Here is a 19,359-nt window from a genome sequence, read left to right as displayed (position 1 = left end):
TTCCTTTTTTCTTTCTTTTTCTTTTTCTTTCTTCCTTTCTTCTCTCTCTTTCTTTCTTCTTTTTAGAGAGAGTGAGCAAGAGAGAGCAGGAGCAGGGGGAGCGGCAGAGGGAGAGGGAGAAGCAGGCTCCCCGTTGAGCAGGGAGCCCCATACAGGGCTTGACCCAGGATCCTGAGATCACGACCCCAGCGGAAAGCAGACACTAAACCGACGGAGCCACCCAGGTGCCCCACCTTCTTTTCTTTTTAAAGTAATCTCTTGGGGGCCGCCTGGGTGGCTCAGTCAGTTAAGCGTCTCCCTTGGACTCAGGTCATGATCCCAGGGTCCTGGGATCAAGCCCCATGTTGGGCTCTGCTCAGCCCGGGAGTCTGCTTCTTCCTCTCCCTGGTGCTACCCTTGGTTGTGTTCTCTCTCTCTCTAATAAATAGAATCTTTAAAAAAAAAATTTTTTTTTAAGTAAAGTCATTTCTTGGGGCTCAAACTCACAACTCCCGAGATCAAAAGTCGCATGCTTCACCAACTGAGTCAGCCAGGCGCCCCAGGTAGGTACCTATTTTCACACACGCGCGGAAGTGTGCACCTGCAGGGACGCACGTAGGGACACATAGCAAGGGGAACATCTCCAAGGCAGACTCCGCAACTCCACATGGAACATAGCTGTGGAGAGATTGCCAGTGGCCTCAGGAGAACTGGGAATAAGCGACAGCACCGAAGAGCCTGCCACTCTCTCCCCATTTCCTGCCGGCGTGTTTGCAAAGCGGATGAGAAAAGATGAAGACAAGCCAGGTGTGCTACAGTCCCTTTGGCTGCTGGCAAAGTCAGTGCCCGCAATTCTCGGGTTTCTCAGTGTATCAGAAGTTCCCCTGACCCGGCAAACACTGCCCTCACCACGTATCCGAAGCGCAATCACTATTAACGAAGGAACTGGCACTGTGTGTCTCCTGCTGTGACGCGCTGGGAAGGGGGCTATAGATGATGGAGGAACACCCCGTCTCCCCTGTAGTATTCCTGCCCAGAGGTTCACTCTGAATCTAAAGGAGATGACCAGACCAAGCAAAGTGAGAGACATTCTGCAAATGACTGGCCTGGGTGCTTTATAAATGTCACTGTCATAAATGTCTTGGGATGCCCACGAAGACGGTTATTAAAATTCTGATCAGATGGGTGACTATGCAGACTGTCTTCTGTGGTCCCTCCAGGTCCTCTCTCCACCTTTATCCACCCAGCTTTCTGCACACTGACATCTACAGACATCGCAATGGGGTCCCTTAACCTCCAGCTTCGGGAGTTGGCTAGTGGAGGCCCCGCAGAAGAAAGAAGGAGAAGAAGGTCAGCGTCTTTATTCCTCAGTTTCCCTCCCTCCAGGATCCCCTCTGGCTGCAGGGTCGCTCCACGAGCTCCCTGGCTTTGGGGCCTTGCCATTGCTCCCTCACCCCTTCAGGCCCGTTACCAGTTCCAGGTACCAAATTATCACTTGGGCTCTCCCTTCATCCTGCCACACCTCTATAAATAGTCCCTTTATTAAATTCTCAAATTTCCCGGGATACACGTGTCCTCTGTTTCCTGTCCGCACTCACCAATAACGGAATGGGCTGCAGGAAGGGCCTCATGCAGAATACTGAGACCGGACTGGTCATAAATTCAAAGAGTCCAGGGGAAAGGTCCTGGCTGAGGGGGCGATGCGCCCAGGTAATCCACTGCGTGCAGAAGTATCGCCATTGCCCAAATCCTCATTGGGGGTGGCAGGGGTGAAGTGGAGAACACTGCGTTGTTGAGGTAGGGGGATGGCAGGCGAAATGGCTGTGGTTCATATGGCTGAGGACTGGCACCAGGATGTCATCGTAAGGGTTGCCAAGTGTTCGTGCTAATTAAGTGTGCAGCCCTTTAGGGCAGCACAAGAGAGTGTGATGGGGCAGGGGTGGGACTCTGAGATGAGACGGGGATGTGTGGGCAGACATGGGCCTCTGTCTCCCCGGACCTCAGCTTCAGGACTCGCCCCACCTCCAGTCTTCCCTGGCTCTTCTCAAATTGGGTCCCAGAACAGCCTGGGCAGAGAAGCACAAGGCCCACGCTGAGAGCAGAACGCCCAGACGGAAGGAAGTACAGACCTTGCTAAACTGCCTGGGCCGGAGCCCCAGCAGTACGTGTGGGGATGGGCTCTAAGGGAAACAGACCCCGGAGGGCGGAATGTAAGGCTCCATTGGCCAAACTCAAGGCCATGGATGCTCATCCAGGATTTGAGATTTAATGTGTTGGCTCGAGCACCCGGGAGAGGCATTGACAGTCTATGAGGTTGGTTAATTAGGGCCTGGACTTACTGGCAGCCTACGGTTAGTAAACTTGAAATGCCAGAATTTCTCTGGCATACTGGAGAGGAAGGAATCCAAAATCTCAGAGAGCTGGGAATGCTGGATGGGATTCATTATGTGCGACCTGATTAGCCATCCCTCACCACATATTTTAAGGGGGTCTGGAAAACCCTCCCTTCACCAAAGCATTAAGAAATGCTTTGGTGAGGGGCGCCTGGCTGGCTCACTCAGAAGAGAAGACAGCTCTGGTTCTCAGAGTCGAGAGTTTGAGCCCCAGGTTAGGCGCAGAGTTTACGTTTAAAGGAGGAGGAGGAGGAGGAAGGGGAGAAGGAGGAGGAGATGAAGAAGAGGAAGACGGAGAAGAGGAAGAAGGAGAAGGAGAAGAAGGAGGACAAGGAGGAGGAGGAGGAGAAATGCATTGGTGAGAGCCACCTGCATCCTTGACTTGCTCTGATGGCTGTCCTCTGTAGGCTGGAGGTGCTGGTGGGGGTGCTGGATGGATCAGTGGAACTAGAGTCTACGATCTCAATGCGAATAATGGTACCCTGGTAATGTAAAGGCCAGGTGGTGACGCTCAACAGCCAAAGGCCAGGTAGCTATAATACCTCACATAAAGACGTTGGAAACAGTGGTCACCCACTGGACACAAGGACCGTCCTGTGGACCCTGGTCAGCCTCTTTCCCTAGGCACTGTAGGCCTTGTTCGATGGACCCGCAGCGGCAGCAGTGGGAGCTCTGCTTTGGCTCAGTGACATGGTCTTCCCTCTCTGAGGCTAGCTGGCCGTGGCCGGTGCCGAGCACGCGTCTTACTTATAGCCCAGGCTGGGTCCCGAGTTGGGCGCCATTCTCACCTGCTCGTAGACTGAGCTGACTGGGCCCTCCTAGCCTGGAAGGGCTGCGCTTTATCCTGAGAACAGACACATGTTCCAGGTATGAATTCACCTTCTCTCCCTCCGACTTCTGTCAGCACCACCTTTCTGCCAGCATCAGGTATCCTGATGGACAGAATCCCTTACCCAGCGCCGTGGCATGCCGCGTCACATCACCTCCAACCGGGGCGCGCATGTCGTTGCCAAGGAAATGTACAAATGAGCTCACTCCCGAGGAATTCGCTGGTCTTACCATGTGCCCCGTGACCCAGAAGCAGCTGGCAGGATGAGATGGTGGCTTGACCTGCTGAAGGCTCATCTAGAGCGTAGCTGAGAAGCTGCACCGAGCCAGGGGCTGGGGCTGTCCTACTGGAGGCAGTGTATGCTCTTCACCAGAGCCAGGCACAGTCATCGAGAGCCAAGAGGTCGGGGTAGTGGCAGGGTCCTCACTATTACACCTCAAAGTCTACAACCTACTGGAAGAACTTTTTGCTACCCGTTCCAATAATGGAACGGACTCAGGGAGCTTGGTGACCCTAGTGCCCAAGGGAGAAACATTTCCACCATACGATCATCGTAGTACTGATGACTTGGAAGCTGATGGCCCCTGGCCATTTTGGTTTCTGCTCCTATTGATCCAACAGGCAGAGAAAGGTGCCTCTGGAACGTCTCAGTTGATTAGACCCAATTACTAGAGAAAATTATGTTGCTACTGCCTCATAGAGGTGGGGCTGGATCTGGGGCCCAGGGGGTTCACTGAGGTCCCTCTTCATAATCCTCCAACCAGTGGTCCAGGTTAACGGGAAACTTCAGCAGCCCGACAAAGTCAAGGCCGCCTAGGGACTCAGACCCTCTAGGAATAAAAGTTTGAGCCACCCCTCAGCCGTTAGGCATCTGCCTTCAGCTCAGGTCATGATCCCAGGGTCCTGGGATCGAGCCCCACATCGGGCTCCCTGCTCGGCAGGAAGCCTGCTTCTCCCTCTCCCACTCCCCCTGCTTGTGTTCCCTCTCTCGCTGTCTCTCTCTGTCCAATAAATAAATAAAACCTTAAAAAAAAAGTTTGAGCCACCCACCAGGTAAAGAATCTGGTGCTGGCAAAGGATAGGAAGAATGTGTCACTGGGGGTGAAAGCAGACAGGTGTGAGTTGAACTTAGGCCTTGTAACTCCCAGTTCTCCCCTGCTAACTTAGTAAAGAACACCGGTGGTGGCTAACATTTTAGGTTTCAGTGGCAGCATGGTCACACGGACATCCCCTCTCCCTGACATAGTAGCTGATGGGACACGGTGTGTCCTCTGTGCTGGGGGCATGGGTTTTTCATCTGGACAAGAGATAAGAGGCGCTTCCCTGTGGCCCTTCAGAACCACCCCCACACACCCCCACACACACCAGCTGTGCTCTGGGAATCTGAACTGCACCAAAGGATTCCTACACCCTCCACATGGATTCAGCCAAGGGGGGCAACGGCCGGGGTCAGCAGATGGGAGGGTGCCCAAGTCAGGGAATGTATTCTCCCACTTTCCTACCTGCCAGAGCAGCATGGACCATGCCCACTGACTGAAGGTCGCAGCTGTTGCCAGGAGCCCTCTCCACACAGCTCTTTCTGGCTCTGGGTGCCGGTAAGTGCTCCCCACCTCCCCTTTTCAGACCTCAGGTGCTGACACCCCGCCTTATAGCTGTGGGGTGCTGTTTCAGCCATTCCTCCATACCCTACCCACACCTTTATAAATCGTCCTTTTATTTTTTTTAAAGATTTTATTTATTTATTTGAGGGAGAGAGAGAACATGAGTGGGGGGAGGTGCAGAGGGAGAGGGAGAAGCAGACTCCACACTGAGCGCGGAGTCCGATGCGGGGCTCGATCCCAGGACCCCGGGATCATGACCTAAACCGAAGGCAGATGCTTAACTGACTGAGCCACCCAGGTGCCCCTAAATAGTCCTTTTACTAAACTCTCTTCCAATTCCCCATCTGTGTTCCTGCTACCTGCTAGGACCCTGGGACATACACTATGTCTTTGAGTTAGGGTTAGTTTTGGCAGTGAGCATCAGAAAACCCAAAATAACAATAGTCTACGCAAGATGAAACTCTCTAAATTCTTTCTCATGTAAATCACACTTGGTGTTAAGCAAGCCAAAGCGGGTGGTGGCCCCTGGACATTAGGTCGTACTACACATACGCATCTTAATCGTCTTTAAATTGGCATCATGACTGAAACACTTCTCCATGTCATCATCAACTCTTCAGAAAGAATCAAGACTTGGCTCAGGGTGTCATCTTCCTGAATCACTTTTCCTAATGCTCACACCAACTCCAGAAGGATGATCTCCCTCTCCCAAGACCCCAGTCTCTACCCCTGCACACACACACACACACACACACACACACACACTCACTCACTTCAGTCATGGTGTCTCTTATGCTCCAAGTCCCTTATCTGTTTGTGGGCCTGTCTCCTTGCTTGACGGCTGGGAACATCTCTTTTTGTCTTATTATCCCCAGCCCCAATTCCTGGCATAAAACAGACACCAGTAAATGACAAGGCTATTTTAAGACCTGCATAATATTTCATCATATAAAGGCACCCTAGTTTGCTTAGCTGCTTCCTCGGGTTTTTTTTTTTTTTTTAATTTTTATTTATTTGATATAGGAGAGAAGGAGAGAGGCCAACGCAAGGGTGCGCATGGGCCAGGGGAGGAGCAGAGGGAGAGGGAGGACCAGGCTCCCAGCTGAGCAGGGAGCCCCACTCAGGGCTTGATCCCAGGACCTTGAGATCATGACCTGAGCCAAAGGCAGCCTCGCCTAACCGACTGAGCCACCCAGGCGCCCCCTTAGCTACTCTCCTGTTACTGAACATTCAGGTGATTTTTATTTTGTATTATAACTATCCTGCTAGGATTTTTATCTGATCGGTGAAATAGATGCCCCTGTCAGTAGTAACTGGAGGAGACTTTTCCTTGCTGCTGCTTGCGCGTGCACGCACACACACACACACACACACACACACACGGATCTGCCCCTCTGGTTGCAGTCTTCTAATTGGATGGGTCAGATTCACAATCAGTAATCGCTTGGTCATAACGGTGGTCTTTTTCCAATAAACACTACTACTTTTCCTTAATTTTCTTTTTCACGTCCTATGCAGCTTATTTCAATTTAGAAGGGCCCTTGGTTTTCTCTGTGCATTTGACAAAAAAGGGGGAGACAAGGATAATCTGCTGTGTGCCAGGCACTCAGATGGGTACTCCGATTGGACAAGCTCCTAAAAAGAATCCAGGGGAGAGACCTGTAAGCATGCTGGTCCCTGTAGTGAGCTCCCAGCTCCAGTGCTTGCTGCAAAGGAATCTTCAGCTATATCACTGCCTTTTCCTGAGTCTGTTTCCCCAACTGGAAACAGGGATGCAGACACCTGATAGGTGATGGTGGGGATCAAATGAGCCGTCTGTGAACAGGACCTGGCTCTTAGCAGCGGGTCAGCAAATGGCAGCTTTAATCCCAAGTGAGGAGCTCAGAGAAGGATTTCAGCTCTGAGATTCAAGGCCGGCGTGTCGGGGCGACCTCTCCGCCCTGGGCAAGGCATCTTTAGGGTCAGCAAGACTGTGGCCTCAGGGGGAGATTCTTGGGGTTCCTGGAAGGAGGGTACCTATGAGAGAGCGGGCAAGGAAAGCTTGCAAGCCGACCTGCGGCCGGGAGCGGGGAGGGGGCCAGTGGAAGCGTAGCTGAGCCGGCAGGGCCCCCCCACAATCCTGCCTCCCCATCCCGGGGAAGGTCTTCAAACCCTAAAGAGGCCAGAGGGCTCCTTCCCCATCTGTAATGTGGTAACGGAGCCCGAGCCAGCACCTCCCCAGGCTGGAGGGCGGGAGAGTCGTTAGGGACACCTGCCTGCCCAGCCCCCTCCCGGCGGGAGCCCGCGCAGATCGAGCGCACCTGGGCGCCGGCTGCGCCTGGGAACACGTGGCTCCCCAGGCCTCCAAGCCGCCCGAAGCGAAAGGGGGGTGGGGAGCCCGGCCCGCGCCGGGGCTCCCACCCCACGTCAGAGGGTGCAATCCACACACTATTAAAGCAACCGTCCCGACGGAAATGGGGTGACGCTGGCACCAGAATAAAGAAGTCGGGGAGCCAGGAAGAAATAAACCCGCCAGCATAAAAGATATTAACGTAGAGAATGTTTCACAAATAATAGGGACAGGAAGGATTATTCAATTAGTAATCCTGGGGTCATCGATTAGATCTTTAGGGGGGAAACGAAATTTAGATGCATATCTTCTATCCTACACCAAAATTAATCCCTGATAGTGTTAAACGGTGGTAGCGTCGTGGGGATTAAAGGTCACAGGCACAGAAAGACAGTAGAATGTATGGGTTCTCTAGCAGGGGAAGGACTTTTCTAGACTTGACAGGGATGAGGCAATTCCCATTAGGAAAGATGGATGCGTTGGTTTATACAAAACAAAAAATCGTCAGTTAAGAGAAAAAGTGAAATATTTTTTAAAGATTTTTTAAAAAATTATTTGAGAGAGAGAGAGAGCCCAGAGATAGAGTGGGAGGGAGAAGCAGACTCCCCACTGAGCAGAGAGCCCCCATGTAGAGCTGGATCCCAGGACCCCAAGATCATGACCTGAGCCGAGGCCAGATGCTTAACTTTGAGCCACCCAGGGCCCCTGGGGAAAAAAGTGAAATTAAAAGTAGCCAATGAACTAGGAATGGCTTCAGCAAGTGCAATATACCAGGACTGGTATGGTTGCTATGTGAAAGCTCTTACAAAATTAGTAAAACACTAGGACGGCAAGAGGGCAATAAACAATACAATGAAGGAAACGAGGAAATGAGCAAAGAATGTTGTGGTCGGAGAAACGAGATACCATTTTTTAACTGATTAGATTAGGATTTTTTGTTTTTTTAGGGAATGCCAAATGCTGGGGGGACAATGTGGCCTTTCATACATGGTGGTGGAATATAAATTAGTATAAAAGATGTTTATCGGGGAGACTTGGATGCTCTGCATTAGGGAAATGCAGATTGAGGTCAGAGTGAGATAACACTTCACCTTCCCTGGGATGGCCACTATTAAAAAAAAAAATCACAAACGTTGGCAAGGATGTAGAGAAACTGGAACCCTTGTACACTGTTGTAGGAATATGAAATGGTCCAGCTGCTCTGGAAAACAGTATGACAGTTCCTCAAAAAATTAAAAACAAAGTTATCATGTGATCTGGCAATTCCACTTCTGGGTACATATACAAAAAGGATTGAAAGCAGGGTCTTGAAGAGATATCTGTACACCCACGTTCACAACAGCATCATTGACAATAGCTAAAACATGGAAGCAACCATTGAGAAATGACCATTGAGAGATAATGGATAAGAAGCCAAATGTGGCATAGGATGTGGGAAACCAAGGCAGAAGAGAAATTATTACATTTCCTCACTGCCTACAGCCCATTGCCAAGTCCTTGAAACAGGCAGAGTGACATTCCTCTAGGGACTACACTGCCTCTGATGTTGACACTTTGCTAAGAGCAAAAGGCAATCCTAGCCCTACCACCCACCCCCAGGATCCTATAAGCCTACTTTAATGTGTACAAGTTCCTTTAGAAATTTCCTTTATCTCTACACCCCCAAGATACATGTTGGCGATCATCCCCCAAGCGTATGCCCCACCGATATACATCTGAAGGGTCTCATGACTAAGGTTTTATTAGACGGTGATAAATGACCTTTTCCCAACAATAGCTAGCCCTCTCCAGGTTCTGGAAACCTTGCTTCCAAAATTCCTTAGAGACTTACGCTATCCCTAACCGCTTCCAACTTGAAAGTATAGAATGGGCCACTCCTCATGACCCCAGTGCAGCTCTTTCTGCCCACGAGTCCTGTCCCTGTGCTTTAATAAAATCACCTTTCCGTACCATAGACGTCTCAAGAATTCTTTCTTGGTGGTCGGCTTCAAACCCAAACATCTTTTCTACATCAGTATATACGTACAATGGAATATTATTCGGCCCTACTAAAAAGAAGGAAATTCTGACACTTGCCACACATGATTGATGACATTATGCTATGCGAAATAAGTGAGGCACAAAATGACAAATTCTGCATGATTCCACTTTACCGAGGTAGTCAAATTCATAGAGACAGAAAACAGAATGGTGGTTGCCATGGGCCTGGAGGGAGACAGAATGGTGAGTTAGTGTCTAATGAGGACAGAGTTTCAGTTTTACGAGATGAAAATAATTCTAGAGATGGGTGGTGGTGACGTTCTAACAACAATGTGAATGTACTTACTACCGCTAAACTGTACACTTAAACATGGTTACGTTGGTAAATTTCATGTTGCGTGTACTTTACCACAACTGAAAAAAAAGGTTTTTTGTTTTGTTTTTTTAAAGATTTTATTTATTTATTCGACAGAGAGAGACAGCCAGCGAGAGAGGGAACACAAGCAGGGGGAGTGGGAGAGGAAGAAGCAGGCTCATAGCGGAGGAGCCTGATGTGGGGCTCGATCCCATAACGCTGGGATCACGCCCTGAGCCGAAGGCAGACGCTCAACCGCTGTGCCACCCAGGCGCCCCCGAAAAGAAAAAGTTTTAAGTTAAGTGAAAAACAAACAAAAATCACAGAGGACTTCAAGGTGATATTTTTTTTAAGGAAATAAGGAAGAATTTGGAAAATACTTTATGAAAAAGATATTCATTGCTCCAAACTGGAAAACCCAAATGTCTAACAATAAGGAAATTGCCAAGTAAACTATAGTACGTCTGAAGTTTTTAAAAATAATATTTATTTTCCCAGTTTTTAAAATAGTACAAGTTCATGGTAGAAAATTTGAAAGATAAACAATTATAAAGAAGAAAATTAGAACTGTCCACAATTCTAACATGCAGAGATAATTCTTGTTAATATTTGGTTTGCTTTCAGGGCTCCTGGGTGGCTCAGTCCGTTAAGTGTCTGCCTTTGGCTCAGGTCATGATCTCATTGTCCTGGGATTGAGCCTGGAGTGGGGCTCCCTGCCCTAGAGAGAGCCTGCTTCTCCCTCCGCCCCTCCCCCCTCCTCGTGTGTGCTCGCTCTCTCTCACTCTCGCTCTATCTCAAATAAATAAATAAAATCTTTTAAAAAACAATGTTTAAAAGCTGCTCTATTATATCCATTAATACAGATAAACCAAACATTAATTCATTTAGCCCTTCCCCTATCATTGAGCAATTACATTGTTTCTCCTGTTTGTTGAATATAATACTTCGAAGAATATTTTTGGGCATAAATCTTTGTCTTATCATTTCATTAGGATATACACCTAGATGTGAAGTTGCAGAGTCAAAATGACAGCTGTAGCTAAAATTTAGTTTTAGAGTCACTGAAAACAGCATTTAGAAAGAGGTTTTTTTTTTTAAGATTTCATTTTAAGTAATCTTTACACCCAATGTGGGGCTCAAACTTACAACCCCTAGATCAAGCTCTACCGACTGAGCCAGCCAGGCATCCCTGAAAGAGTTTATTTTTATTTTTTTAAAGATTTTATTTATTTGTCAGAAAGAGAGAAAGAGAGAGAGCACTAGCAAGGGGAGGGCCGGAAGGAGAAACAGGCTCCCCACTGAGTAGAGAACCTTATGCGGCTCGATCCAGGGTCCTGGGATCATGACCTGAGCCAAAAGCAGATGTTTAACCCATTGAGCCACCCAGGAGTCCCAAGAGTTTATTTTATTTTTTAAAGATTTTTTTTTTTTTATTTGACAGAGAGGTAGAGAGAGCCAGAGAGCACAAGTGGGGGGAATGGCAGAGGAAGAGGGAGAAACAGGCTCCCCACCCTGAGCAGGGAGCCCGATGTGGGGCTCAATCCCAGGGCCCTGGGATCATGACCCGAGCCGAAGGCAGATGCCCAGCCAACTGAGCCACCCAGGCGCCCCATCCCAAAAGTTTATTTTTAAAAGGGGTGCAAGGAAAGAGGCAGGGAATATATGGGAAATCTCCAAAACTTCCCCTAAATTTCAAGGTAAACCTGAAACTGCTCTAAGAAATAAACTGTATTTTTAGATGTGTGGGTGTGGGGTGTTGTAACCACAGGGAAATAAGCGCGTGGGGCTTTTTGGCTATAGGAAGGCCAGCCATCAGGAGACGGTTCAAGCCCCGACTCTGCCACCTGCCAGCTGTGAGGCCTTGAGCAGGTCACTCAATCTCTCTGAGCCTCCCCGGCCTCACCTGTGACGTGAGCTCACAGCAGTTGCAAGGACGGGCTGAACGTGAGGCCTTACATACTGCCTGGTGCCCTGTGTCCTGTAGATGGCAGAGCCAGTGACTGGGGAAAGGCTCTACAGGAGGGAGTGGGGTGTGGGAGTGGCACCTTGCGATCCCGGCCCCTGAGAGAGGACTGGGTTTGAGGGCCAGGGTGGAAGCGGGGGGGGGGGGGGGGGGGGGGCTCCTCCCTGGGGGAAACGGCTCGGCTCGGCGGTGGAGCAGCCGAGGAGCAGCTGGGCCTGTGGCCTGGGAGGCAGTCTTGCGGGCGCCTCCAGCCACAGCCCACACCCCGGCTCTGCAGCTGGGTCCTGCCTCCCCTCTCAGGAGGGCCATGGCCGGGACTTGGCTGCTGCTTCTCCTGGCCCTCGGGTGTCCGGCCCTGCCCACAGGTAAGCCCCCTCTCTGCAGCCCTCTCTGTGCCCCATTAGTTTGCCCAAGCCCATTCTCCAGGTCTGGTCCTCCCGGGTAGAGGTGGGATGCGGGAGGGCAGGAGAGAGCTCTTTGGGTCCCTGGGGAGGGTCTCACCATAAGCCCACCATTTCCTTCCCCATCGTATTCTGCCTTGCAGCCGGAAAGACATCTAGGGAGGGTGGGGATGGGGTAGCCAGGGCTAGGACACGGGCAACATTGTGAGGTCCTCTCCTGTCCTTCCTGTTCCCCCCTCCTGCCCTCAGCTTGCCCTATTCCGATGTCTCATGTTCACTCCCTGCTCCCCCTTCTCAGTGGGCTCTCAGGGGAGGTCGCAAGGGCCCAGTGACTTCCCAAGGGTATTACCCTCAGTTCTTCAAAGATCAAGGATGGAGTCAAAGGACTTATGTTTAGAGGAGAGAATTCCAGCTTTATCTAGAAGCACGTGCATGTTTGCATGTATGTGGTGGGGGAAGGTCATCTTCTTGATCTGAAGCTGGCCCCCAGTATTTTCACAAGCTCTCCTTTGCTAGGAAGATAAACCCCATCCACGTGGAGCAAGGAGAGCCCATGGCAAGAGGTCCGAGCTCTGAGAAGGAAGCAGGCAGGGTGAGGAGAAGCAATCCTGGGCAGCTTCACGGAGGAGGCACATGCTAAACTCAGCCTGGGGAGTGTCTCTATCCGTACAACTGAAGAGGCTCAGGAGGCCGAGGGTCCTTTCTCTATTCCCTTTGTTTGCCATGTCTTATTAATATTAGCGTAGATAATAATAATACTTATCTGCCGAGGTGTTTGTCTTTCATGATCTTTATTCTTCACAACAATTTTACTGGGCTGGTGCTATTAACCTCGTTATATTGATGCAGCAATTAAGACTCAGTAAATTAAGCAGACAAGTCAGGAGTCCAACCAGCTCTGCCTGAGGCCATGTCCCAGGCTTGAATCACTGTGTCATGTAGCAAAATCTTAGTCATCCTTCCAAGTGCAGTCGTCTATGGGAGCAGGAGTCAGAGACCTGAGTTCGAATCCTGCGTAGGCTACTTACCGGCCACATGCTTCTAGATCTGTTCTTTGACGTTCAAGAAGCCTTTCCTGAGCACGCCCCTCCCAAAGTCCCCACAGGATTCTCTGGCGTCCTTTCCTGCACTTTGGGGTGTTTCTTTAGCCTGACTGCATTTAACTCAAGGTGTGAATTTGTGAGGTTTTTTGGTTTTTTTTTAAGATTTTATTTATTTATTTGAGGGGGGCAGAGGGAGAAGGAGAGAGTCTATCAAGCGGACTCCGAGCTATGTGCAGATCTGATGATCTCATGACCCTGAGATCATGACCTGAGCCGAAACCGAGTTGGACACTTAACCAACTGTGCCACCCGGGCACCCTTGTCTGTGGGTTTTAACCTCTGAGATTTTATTTATATGAAAAAATATCCAATATCCAAGAATAACATTTTGGTTATTATATATTTTGTCATCTTTACTGAAAAGAAAAAGATTGTGGAAAATCAGGACTATCCTGGAAAATACAGGGCGGATGTTTGCAGTACCCATGTGATTTATTTTTATTTTTTTAACTATGAAACAATACAAACATACACTTGAAATGGGTGAATTGTATAGTGTATAAATTATATCTGAATAAAGCTCTTTAATTTTTTAAAAAGATTTTATTTATTTGAGAGAAAGAGGGTAAGAGCGCGCACAAGAAGGGGGAGCAGCGGAGGCAGAGGGAGAAGCAGACTCCCCGCTGAGCAGGGAGCCCAACTGGAGGCTCGATCCCAGGACCCCGGGATCATGACCTGAGCGGAAGGCAGTTGCCTAACAACTGAGCCACCCAGGTGCCCCTGAATAAAGCTCTTTAAAAAATACTTGAGGGCCGCCTGGCTGGCTCAGTCAGAAGAGCATAGGATTCTTCGTCTCGGGGTTGTGAGTTGGAGCCCCATGTTGAGTGTAGAGATTACTTAAAAATAAAATCTTAAAAAAAAATGCTACAGAAAAGAACTGAGAATAATGCAATAAACATCTATGCATATTCCACTCAGATTAACCAATGGTTTAAATTTTGCCATATTTGAATCAGATAAAAGAAACAAAAAGTTACAGACACATTCAAAACCCTCTTTGATCTCATTGCAGATCTTATTTCCTTCCCCGCCCCCCCAGCGGTGACTACCCTCCCCAGGCCAGCACAACAAGGTACTGCGAGGATTCGTTTGTGCATCTGCTGTCTTCCCCGTGGCACTGAGTTCCTTGAGGGCGGGGGCAATGTCTTCATCGGTGTTTTACCCCGAGCTCCGGGCACAGATAGGTTCAGATAGGATAGATGGGTGAGGGACGGATGGAGGCCTGGAAGCATGGACCGACGGACAGACGAAGGTAGAAAGAATAGATGTAGGAAAGATGGTTGCTGGGGAAAGGATGGATGACTAGATGGGCAAATGCAAGGAGAGATGGATGGTGGAAGCAAGCCCAGCTGGATGGATGGATGGAAGCCCGTTATGAGATGCTGGCACGGACAGACCAGCCCCCCACAGGTGCGTGCTCTCTTACAGGTGTGGGCGGCACACCCTTCCCCTCTCTGGCCCCACCAATCACGCTGCTGGTGGATGGGAAGCAGCAGACGCTGGTGGTCTGCCTGGTCCTCGATGTCGCACCCCCTGGCCTTGAGAGCCCCATCTGGTTCTCAGCCGACAATGGCAGCTCACTGGACGCCTTCACCTACGGCCCTTCCCCAGAGGCTGACGGCACCTGGACTAGCTTGGCTCAGCTCTCTCTGCCCTCTGAGGAGCTGGCAGCCTGGGAAAACTTGGTCTGCCACACCGGGCCTGAGGCTGGCGACCGCAGCCAGCGCACACGGCCCCTACAGCTGTCAGGTGGGGACGGAGCCTGGGCCCCTGTGGGTGCTTCCTGCCCCTCCCACACCTGCTGGAAACAGGACATGGTGGGAGACAGGGCAGGCTCCCGTGGGGGCATGGAGGGTGTCCCCATGCCCACCATCTGCATGAGGTGATGTGTGGGCTCAGAGCAGGGTGGCCTCAGGGCCCTCAAATACCCAGACCTCAAGTATCTCCTTCAAATCCAGGCTCTGATGCATGGCTTCCAAGAGGTAACACTACCGCCTCCCTCCTGTCTCCTGGGGTTGATATGTAGATTTAGGGACCTAAGGTTAGTATCTGCATCACCCTACCTACAAGAACCAAACGATAGCCGAATAATGAAAGGCTACCATCTGTCACTGCTTACTCCGTGCCAGGCACTGTCCAAAACCCCTTACATTCATGAAGTAGGTCACACTGTTTTCCCCATCTTAGAGGCACAGAGATGTTTAAGGGACACGTCCAACGCCAGCTATTATTATTACCAGATGACTTACTTCCTGTTTTTGGATTGTGGTAGTTTTGGCGTCTTCCAAATGGGAATGTTTGTTGAATAAATGCCCTGCCTTTCAAAGAAGGGTGGTAGGGAAATCCAAGTCCTTGTCTAAAAGCGCTGAGGGACCTCAGCCTCCCCAGCCCCTGCCCTGAGCACAGACTAGTGAACCGCGGGGACTGAGAAGGATCTGAGTCCCGGAGAGGGATTGTAGCGAATGGGCCCGGGGTTCCTGCCGCCAACTTGCCGCGCACAGCTGCTTTGCAGGCCTGGGGCACAGAGCTTGGGTGGAGGGCAGAGCCCATCCCCAAACACTCATTCTCTTCTCCTTGGCTGCCAGGAGAGGCTTCCTCAGCCAGGACCTGCCTCTGGGAGCGTCTCAGGGGTGAGTACTGGGGACCAGGATCTTGAACCCTGTTTGGATCTGGCCTGACGGTCCCACTCGTGGGGGGCGAAAGGTGGGGGGGGGCTTGGTGGGTGCTCCCTGAAGAGGCTGCCTTGCTGGGTTGGGGCGCTGACAAACCTGGGCTTCGGCCTACCCGTGGGTAAATGGGAGTGGGTCCTCTGCCCCAGACTGATTCCTGGGCACCAGTTGAAAAGTGTGGGAGACAGCCAACAGAAGGTTCCGTGAAGCTCTCCTCGGGCAGCCCAGATGGACGGTGTCAGCATCAGAGCCTTGGGAGACTGGGTGGTAGACAGTCCCACCAGCCGCCAGACAGAGCCCCGAGTCGGGTTCCACTTCCTCACCGCACAGAGAATATGGGGCTGGTTACTCTCCTCTGCGTCAGACGCTAATTCCTGCTTGGCCTGCTTCCCCACCCCCCCTCCCGGTTTGGGGGGGAATAAAATAAAACGAAGGCCAGGAAGGCATGTGTTAGTATTACCAGGCAGAGCTGAGGTTAGACACGGGGAGGACTTCCCCCGGCTTTGGGGAACGGCACCGGCAGAGGACGAGGCCCCTCCTCCCCGGCGAACCTTCTCGGGCGGGAGGGGCCGAAGCCGGCGTCCGGACCCTAAGCGCCCGTCTCGCTCCCGCAGGGCTGCGGGGCCAGGCCGTGCGGCTGGGGGCGCTGCGGCTGCTGCTGTTCAAGCTGCTGCTGTCGGACGTGCTCCTGACCTGCGGCCGCCTCCGTGCGCCGCCGTCCGCGCGGGGGGACCCCGGCTCCGCACGCGCCCCACGCGCCCGCGGGCGCACCGCCGTCTCCCGCAGCCTCCGCCCGACGCCTGGACTGGCCGCAGTGCCGGGGGGACCGCGGGCCCAGGGCTCACCGCGTCCGCCCGCCTGGCGCCGCAGCCCCGCCGTCCGGGCCAGGAGCCCCGGGGCCCAGTCCGCGAGGAGGGGACGCTTTCAACCCACCGACTTGGGCCTGGTGCTCCTGAGCCGCCCGTATTCCCTCCGCAAGCCTCGCAGTAGTTGTGTGTGACCGGCCTCCTCCTGCGGAAGAAGTTTCCAGTGCTGGGCCCCGTCTCCCGCCTCGGACTGAGGCCTTCTGAGGGAGGAGGGTGGTGTGCTGAAGGTACTGGGACGTTTGAGGTGCAGAGAACTCAGAACAATTAAAGGAGAACCGAAATGACCCAAACAAATGAAACGTTTGAATTCGTGTCTGCCCGGGGAGGTGGGAATTCGGCAGATTTTGAAAAGGCAGAAATCTGGGAGGGCTCCCTTGAGGAAGAGGGCGTCTTGAGGGTGAGACTCTGGGAACTGCAGAGTGATGCCGGGGTTTGGGGAGGACGCTGTCCTACCTCTGTCTCCTTCTCCCACAGCCAGGCATGGGAAGAGGTCCCCCCCTCTGTCTCCTCACCCTGGCCCAGCCTCTGCGAAAGGTCAGGGCAAGGAGCCCAGGAAGCCAGGAAGGTGGGGTGCTGGGCCCGATGTGAAGCTTTGTACAGACTTGACAGAAACGACCGGGGCCAGGAACCCAGGGTAACAGGATCGTGTACAATGCCAAGAGCATGGCTGTTAATTCCAAACTTACACCTTATTAATCAATTAAGGGTCATTATTCATTTAACAAATATTTATTGAGCATCAGCCTTGAGCCAGGCACTAAAGAGATTTTTTGTTTTTTTTAAGATTTTATTTATTTACTTGTCAGAGAGAGTGCGTGCACAAGCAGGGGCAACAGCAGGCAGTGGGAGAAGCCAGCTCCCCACTGAGCTGGGAGCCAATGTGGGGCTTGATCCCAGGACCCTGAGATCATGACCTGCGCCAAAGGCAGACGCTTAACTGACTGAGCCAGCCAGGCGCCCCTGTTTTGTTGCCTAAAGAGAGCTCTTGCGCTGATAGCATACTGAGTCCCCACAGTAGAGTGTGTGGCCCGTTTCTCCAGCACTGGCAGGAGGTCCAGGCTTTCCAGGGGTTCCTCTCTTCAGTAATCACCCCCAGGAATCTCGGGTGCTTTCGTGTGAACCCAGGTGTCCCCTGGGCAGCACAGGCCAGTCTGCCGGACCAGTGGTTCTACCTTAGTCTCCCTCCCCCAAGGTGGCGGTAGCGAACTATGCTCTAACATCCCACCCGCTCATGGTGGCAGTGCCATCTCCAGCTGCCCGGAGCCTCTATGTCCTCTCAGCTGCTGTTCCATGAAAACCCTCCCCGTCTTCTGCACGGCCCAGCTCTCACCAGCCTGTCAGGAGATGCTCCTGCCTCTTTCTAGATTCTTCAAGGAGAGGCATCCCACAACTCCTCGGGGTGACTCTGACCACCACCCCCACATGGCCTGCTCCTTCCCCGTCACACAGACTGAGGCAAGAATAGGCTGGGTTGGGGTGCGGGCATGTCCAGCTATAACCTCAGATTTTCTCTGGCCACTGTCCCTTCCCAGCCCTCAGCTCAGATGCTGAGTCCAGAGCTCCTGCCAAAGTAATTAGTGCCTTAGTAAATGTCCCCTCAGAGGTCCTTTTGTTCATTCTGGAAGCAGAGCCTCCTTTAGCTTCAACATCCCTGCTCCTCATGCTCCAGTTCCCCAATCCTGCCCTGCTCCAGGCTCAGTCCCTACTGGGGCTGGCTTAAAGTTATTTCCCAGGAGGGTTCCTGGGCCTAGGTAAATCAAGGGCTTTGGCCAGGCTCTGAGTCTCCCCAAGTCTTACGAAGCCTAGAGAAGATGGAGGCCCTCAGGAGGGTGTCCTGAACCTGTGCGCTATAGAATTCTACATGCCACAGCCCCTGCATATCCAAAGTGCCTTGTCACTGGCACAATTGTTTTGAGCAAGAAGCTAAGATCAGGAAATAAAAAGTTGAAAGGCTGAGCATCAGTCCTTTGAAGTCTTCGTAAGATAGCATTAATATCCAACCTCCAGGAAGGAAACATAAGGCACTGGGGAGCAGGGTCTTGTGGACAAAAGTGTAATTTGCAGACAACTTCCCAGAATGTGTGTGTCCATAGGACACTGAGCTCAGGGGCAGTCTGATGCAGCCCCAAAGACCCAGAAAGTCCTCCTCTTGATGACAGAAGATGGGGCCCCATTGAGCATCTCCTTGTGCCAGGGACCCTGTTATTCCTGGGAAGGTGGAAAGGAAATACAATTGTTCATTAGCCAAATTCCTGCTTTGTGAGAGCCCAGAATCCAAAGAAATCAATAATAGGGCAGAAAAGAGAACTAAGGTTACATACTAAAAAGAAAATGTGTGAATTTTTTACAATCTGCTAATAAGCTTTAATTCCACAAACCCATTCAAGCTTTCCAGCATCAGGCAAGTCTTGAACAGCAGCTAGGAGCATCCTTTGTCATCATACATTTAGAAACTGAGCCTCAGGGCTCCTGGCTGGCTCGGTTGGTGGAGCATGCAACTCTTGATCTTGGGGTTGTGAGTTCAAGTTCCACATTGGGTGTAGGGATTACTTTAAAAATTAAAAGCAAGGAAGGAAGGAAGTGAGGGAGGGAGGAAGGAAGGAGAAAAGAAAAGAAACCGAGTCAGAGAGAGGAGGTGATTTGTTCTAGATCTTAGGGGACCAATCTAGGATTACTTGGCATTATGAAAACAGTTTGAAGGCCGGGGACTGTTTGAGTTGCCAAGGTCTCGCCCACAGCGCCTACTAGTGATTAGCAATTACAACAATAACAACAATGATAATAGTAACAAAATTTAAAAACAGGTGCTCACTAACGGTTTGCGGCGTTACGACCCCAGGAGGGAAGTGACGTGCAAGGAGGCGGAGAGGGACGGAGACGGCCTTCCGCAC

At 51.4% G+C, this 19,359-nt stretch overlaps 1 protein-coding gene across 1 annotated transcript; it reads left to right on the top strand.

Moving 5' to 3' along the window:
* The first annotated feature begins 11,736 nt into the window (after nucleotides 1-11,736).
* PTCRA (pre T cell antigen receptor alpha) lies at nucleotides 11,737-17,148 on the top strand. The gene is made up of 5 exons (XM_045805060.2): nucleotides 11,737-11,794; nucleotides 13,946-14,005; nucleotides 14,362-14,682; nucleotides 15,519-15,563; nucleotides 16,217-17,148. Exons 1-5 carry the CDS (start codon nucleotides 11,737-11,739, stop codon nucleotides 16,600-16,602), a joined length of 870 nt encoding a protein of 289 aa, XP_045661016.1. The 3' UTR covers nucleotides 16,603-17,148.
* Nucleotides 17,149-19,359: the final 2,211 nt, after the last annotated feature.

The sequence above is a fragment of the Ursus americanus genome, chromosome 29 (genome assembly GCF_024610735.1).
Source record: "Ursus americanus isolate L20-20 chromosome 29, mUrsAme1.1.p, whole genome shotgun sequence".
NCBI classification, from domain to species: domain Eukaryota; kingdom Metazoa; phylum Chordata; class Mammalia; order Carnivora; family Ursidae; genus Ursus; species Ursus americanus.
The sequence above is the reverse complement of the archived record's forward strand: the minus strand, read 5'-3'. Positions and strand labels throughout refer to the sequence as shown.

Coding starts and splice junctions, on each gene's coding strand:
- PTCRA (XM_045805060.2), top strand. CDS start 11,737: ATGGCCGGGACTTGGCTGCTGCTTCTCCTGGCCCTCGGGTGTCCGGCC. Junction 11,795..13,945: donor GTGTCCGGCCCTGCCCACAG/GTAAGCCCCCTC, acceptor ATCTCATTGCAG/ATCTTATTTCCTTCCCCGCC. Junction 15,564..16,216: donor CCTCTGGGAGCGTCTCAGGG/GTGAGTACTGGG, acceptor TCGCTCCCGCAG/GGCTGCGGGGCCAGGCCGTG.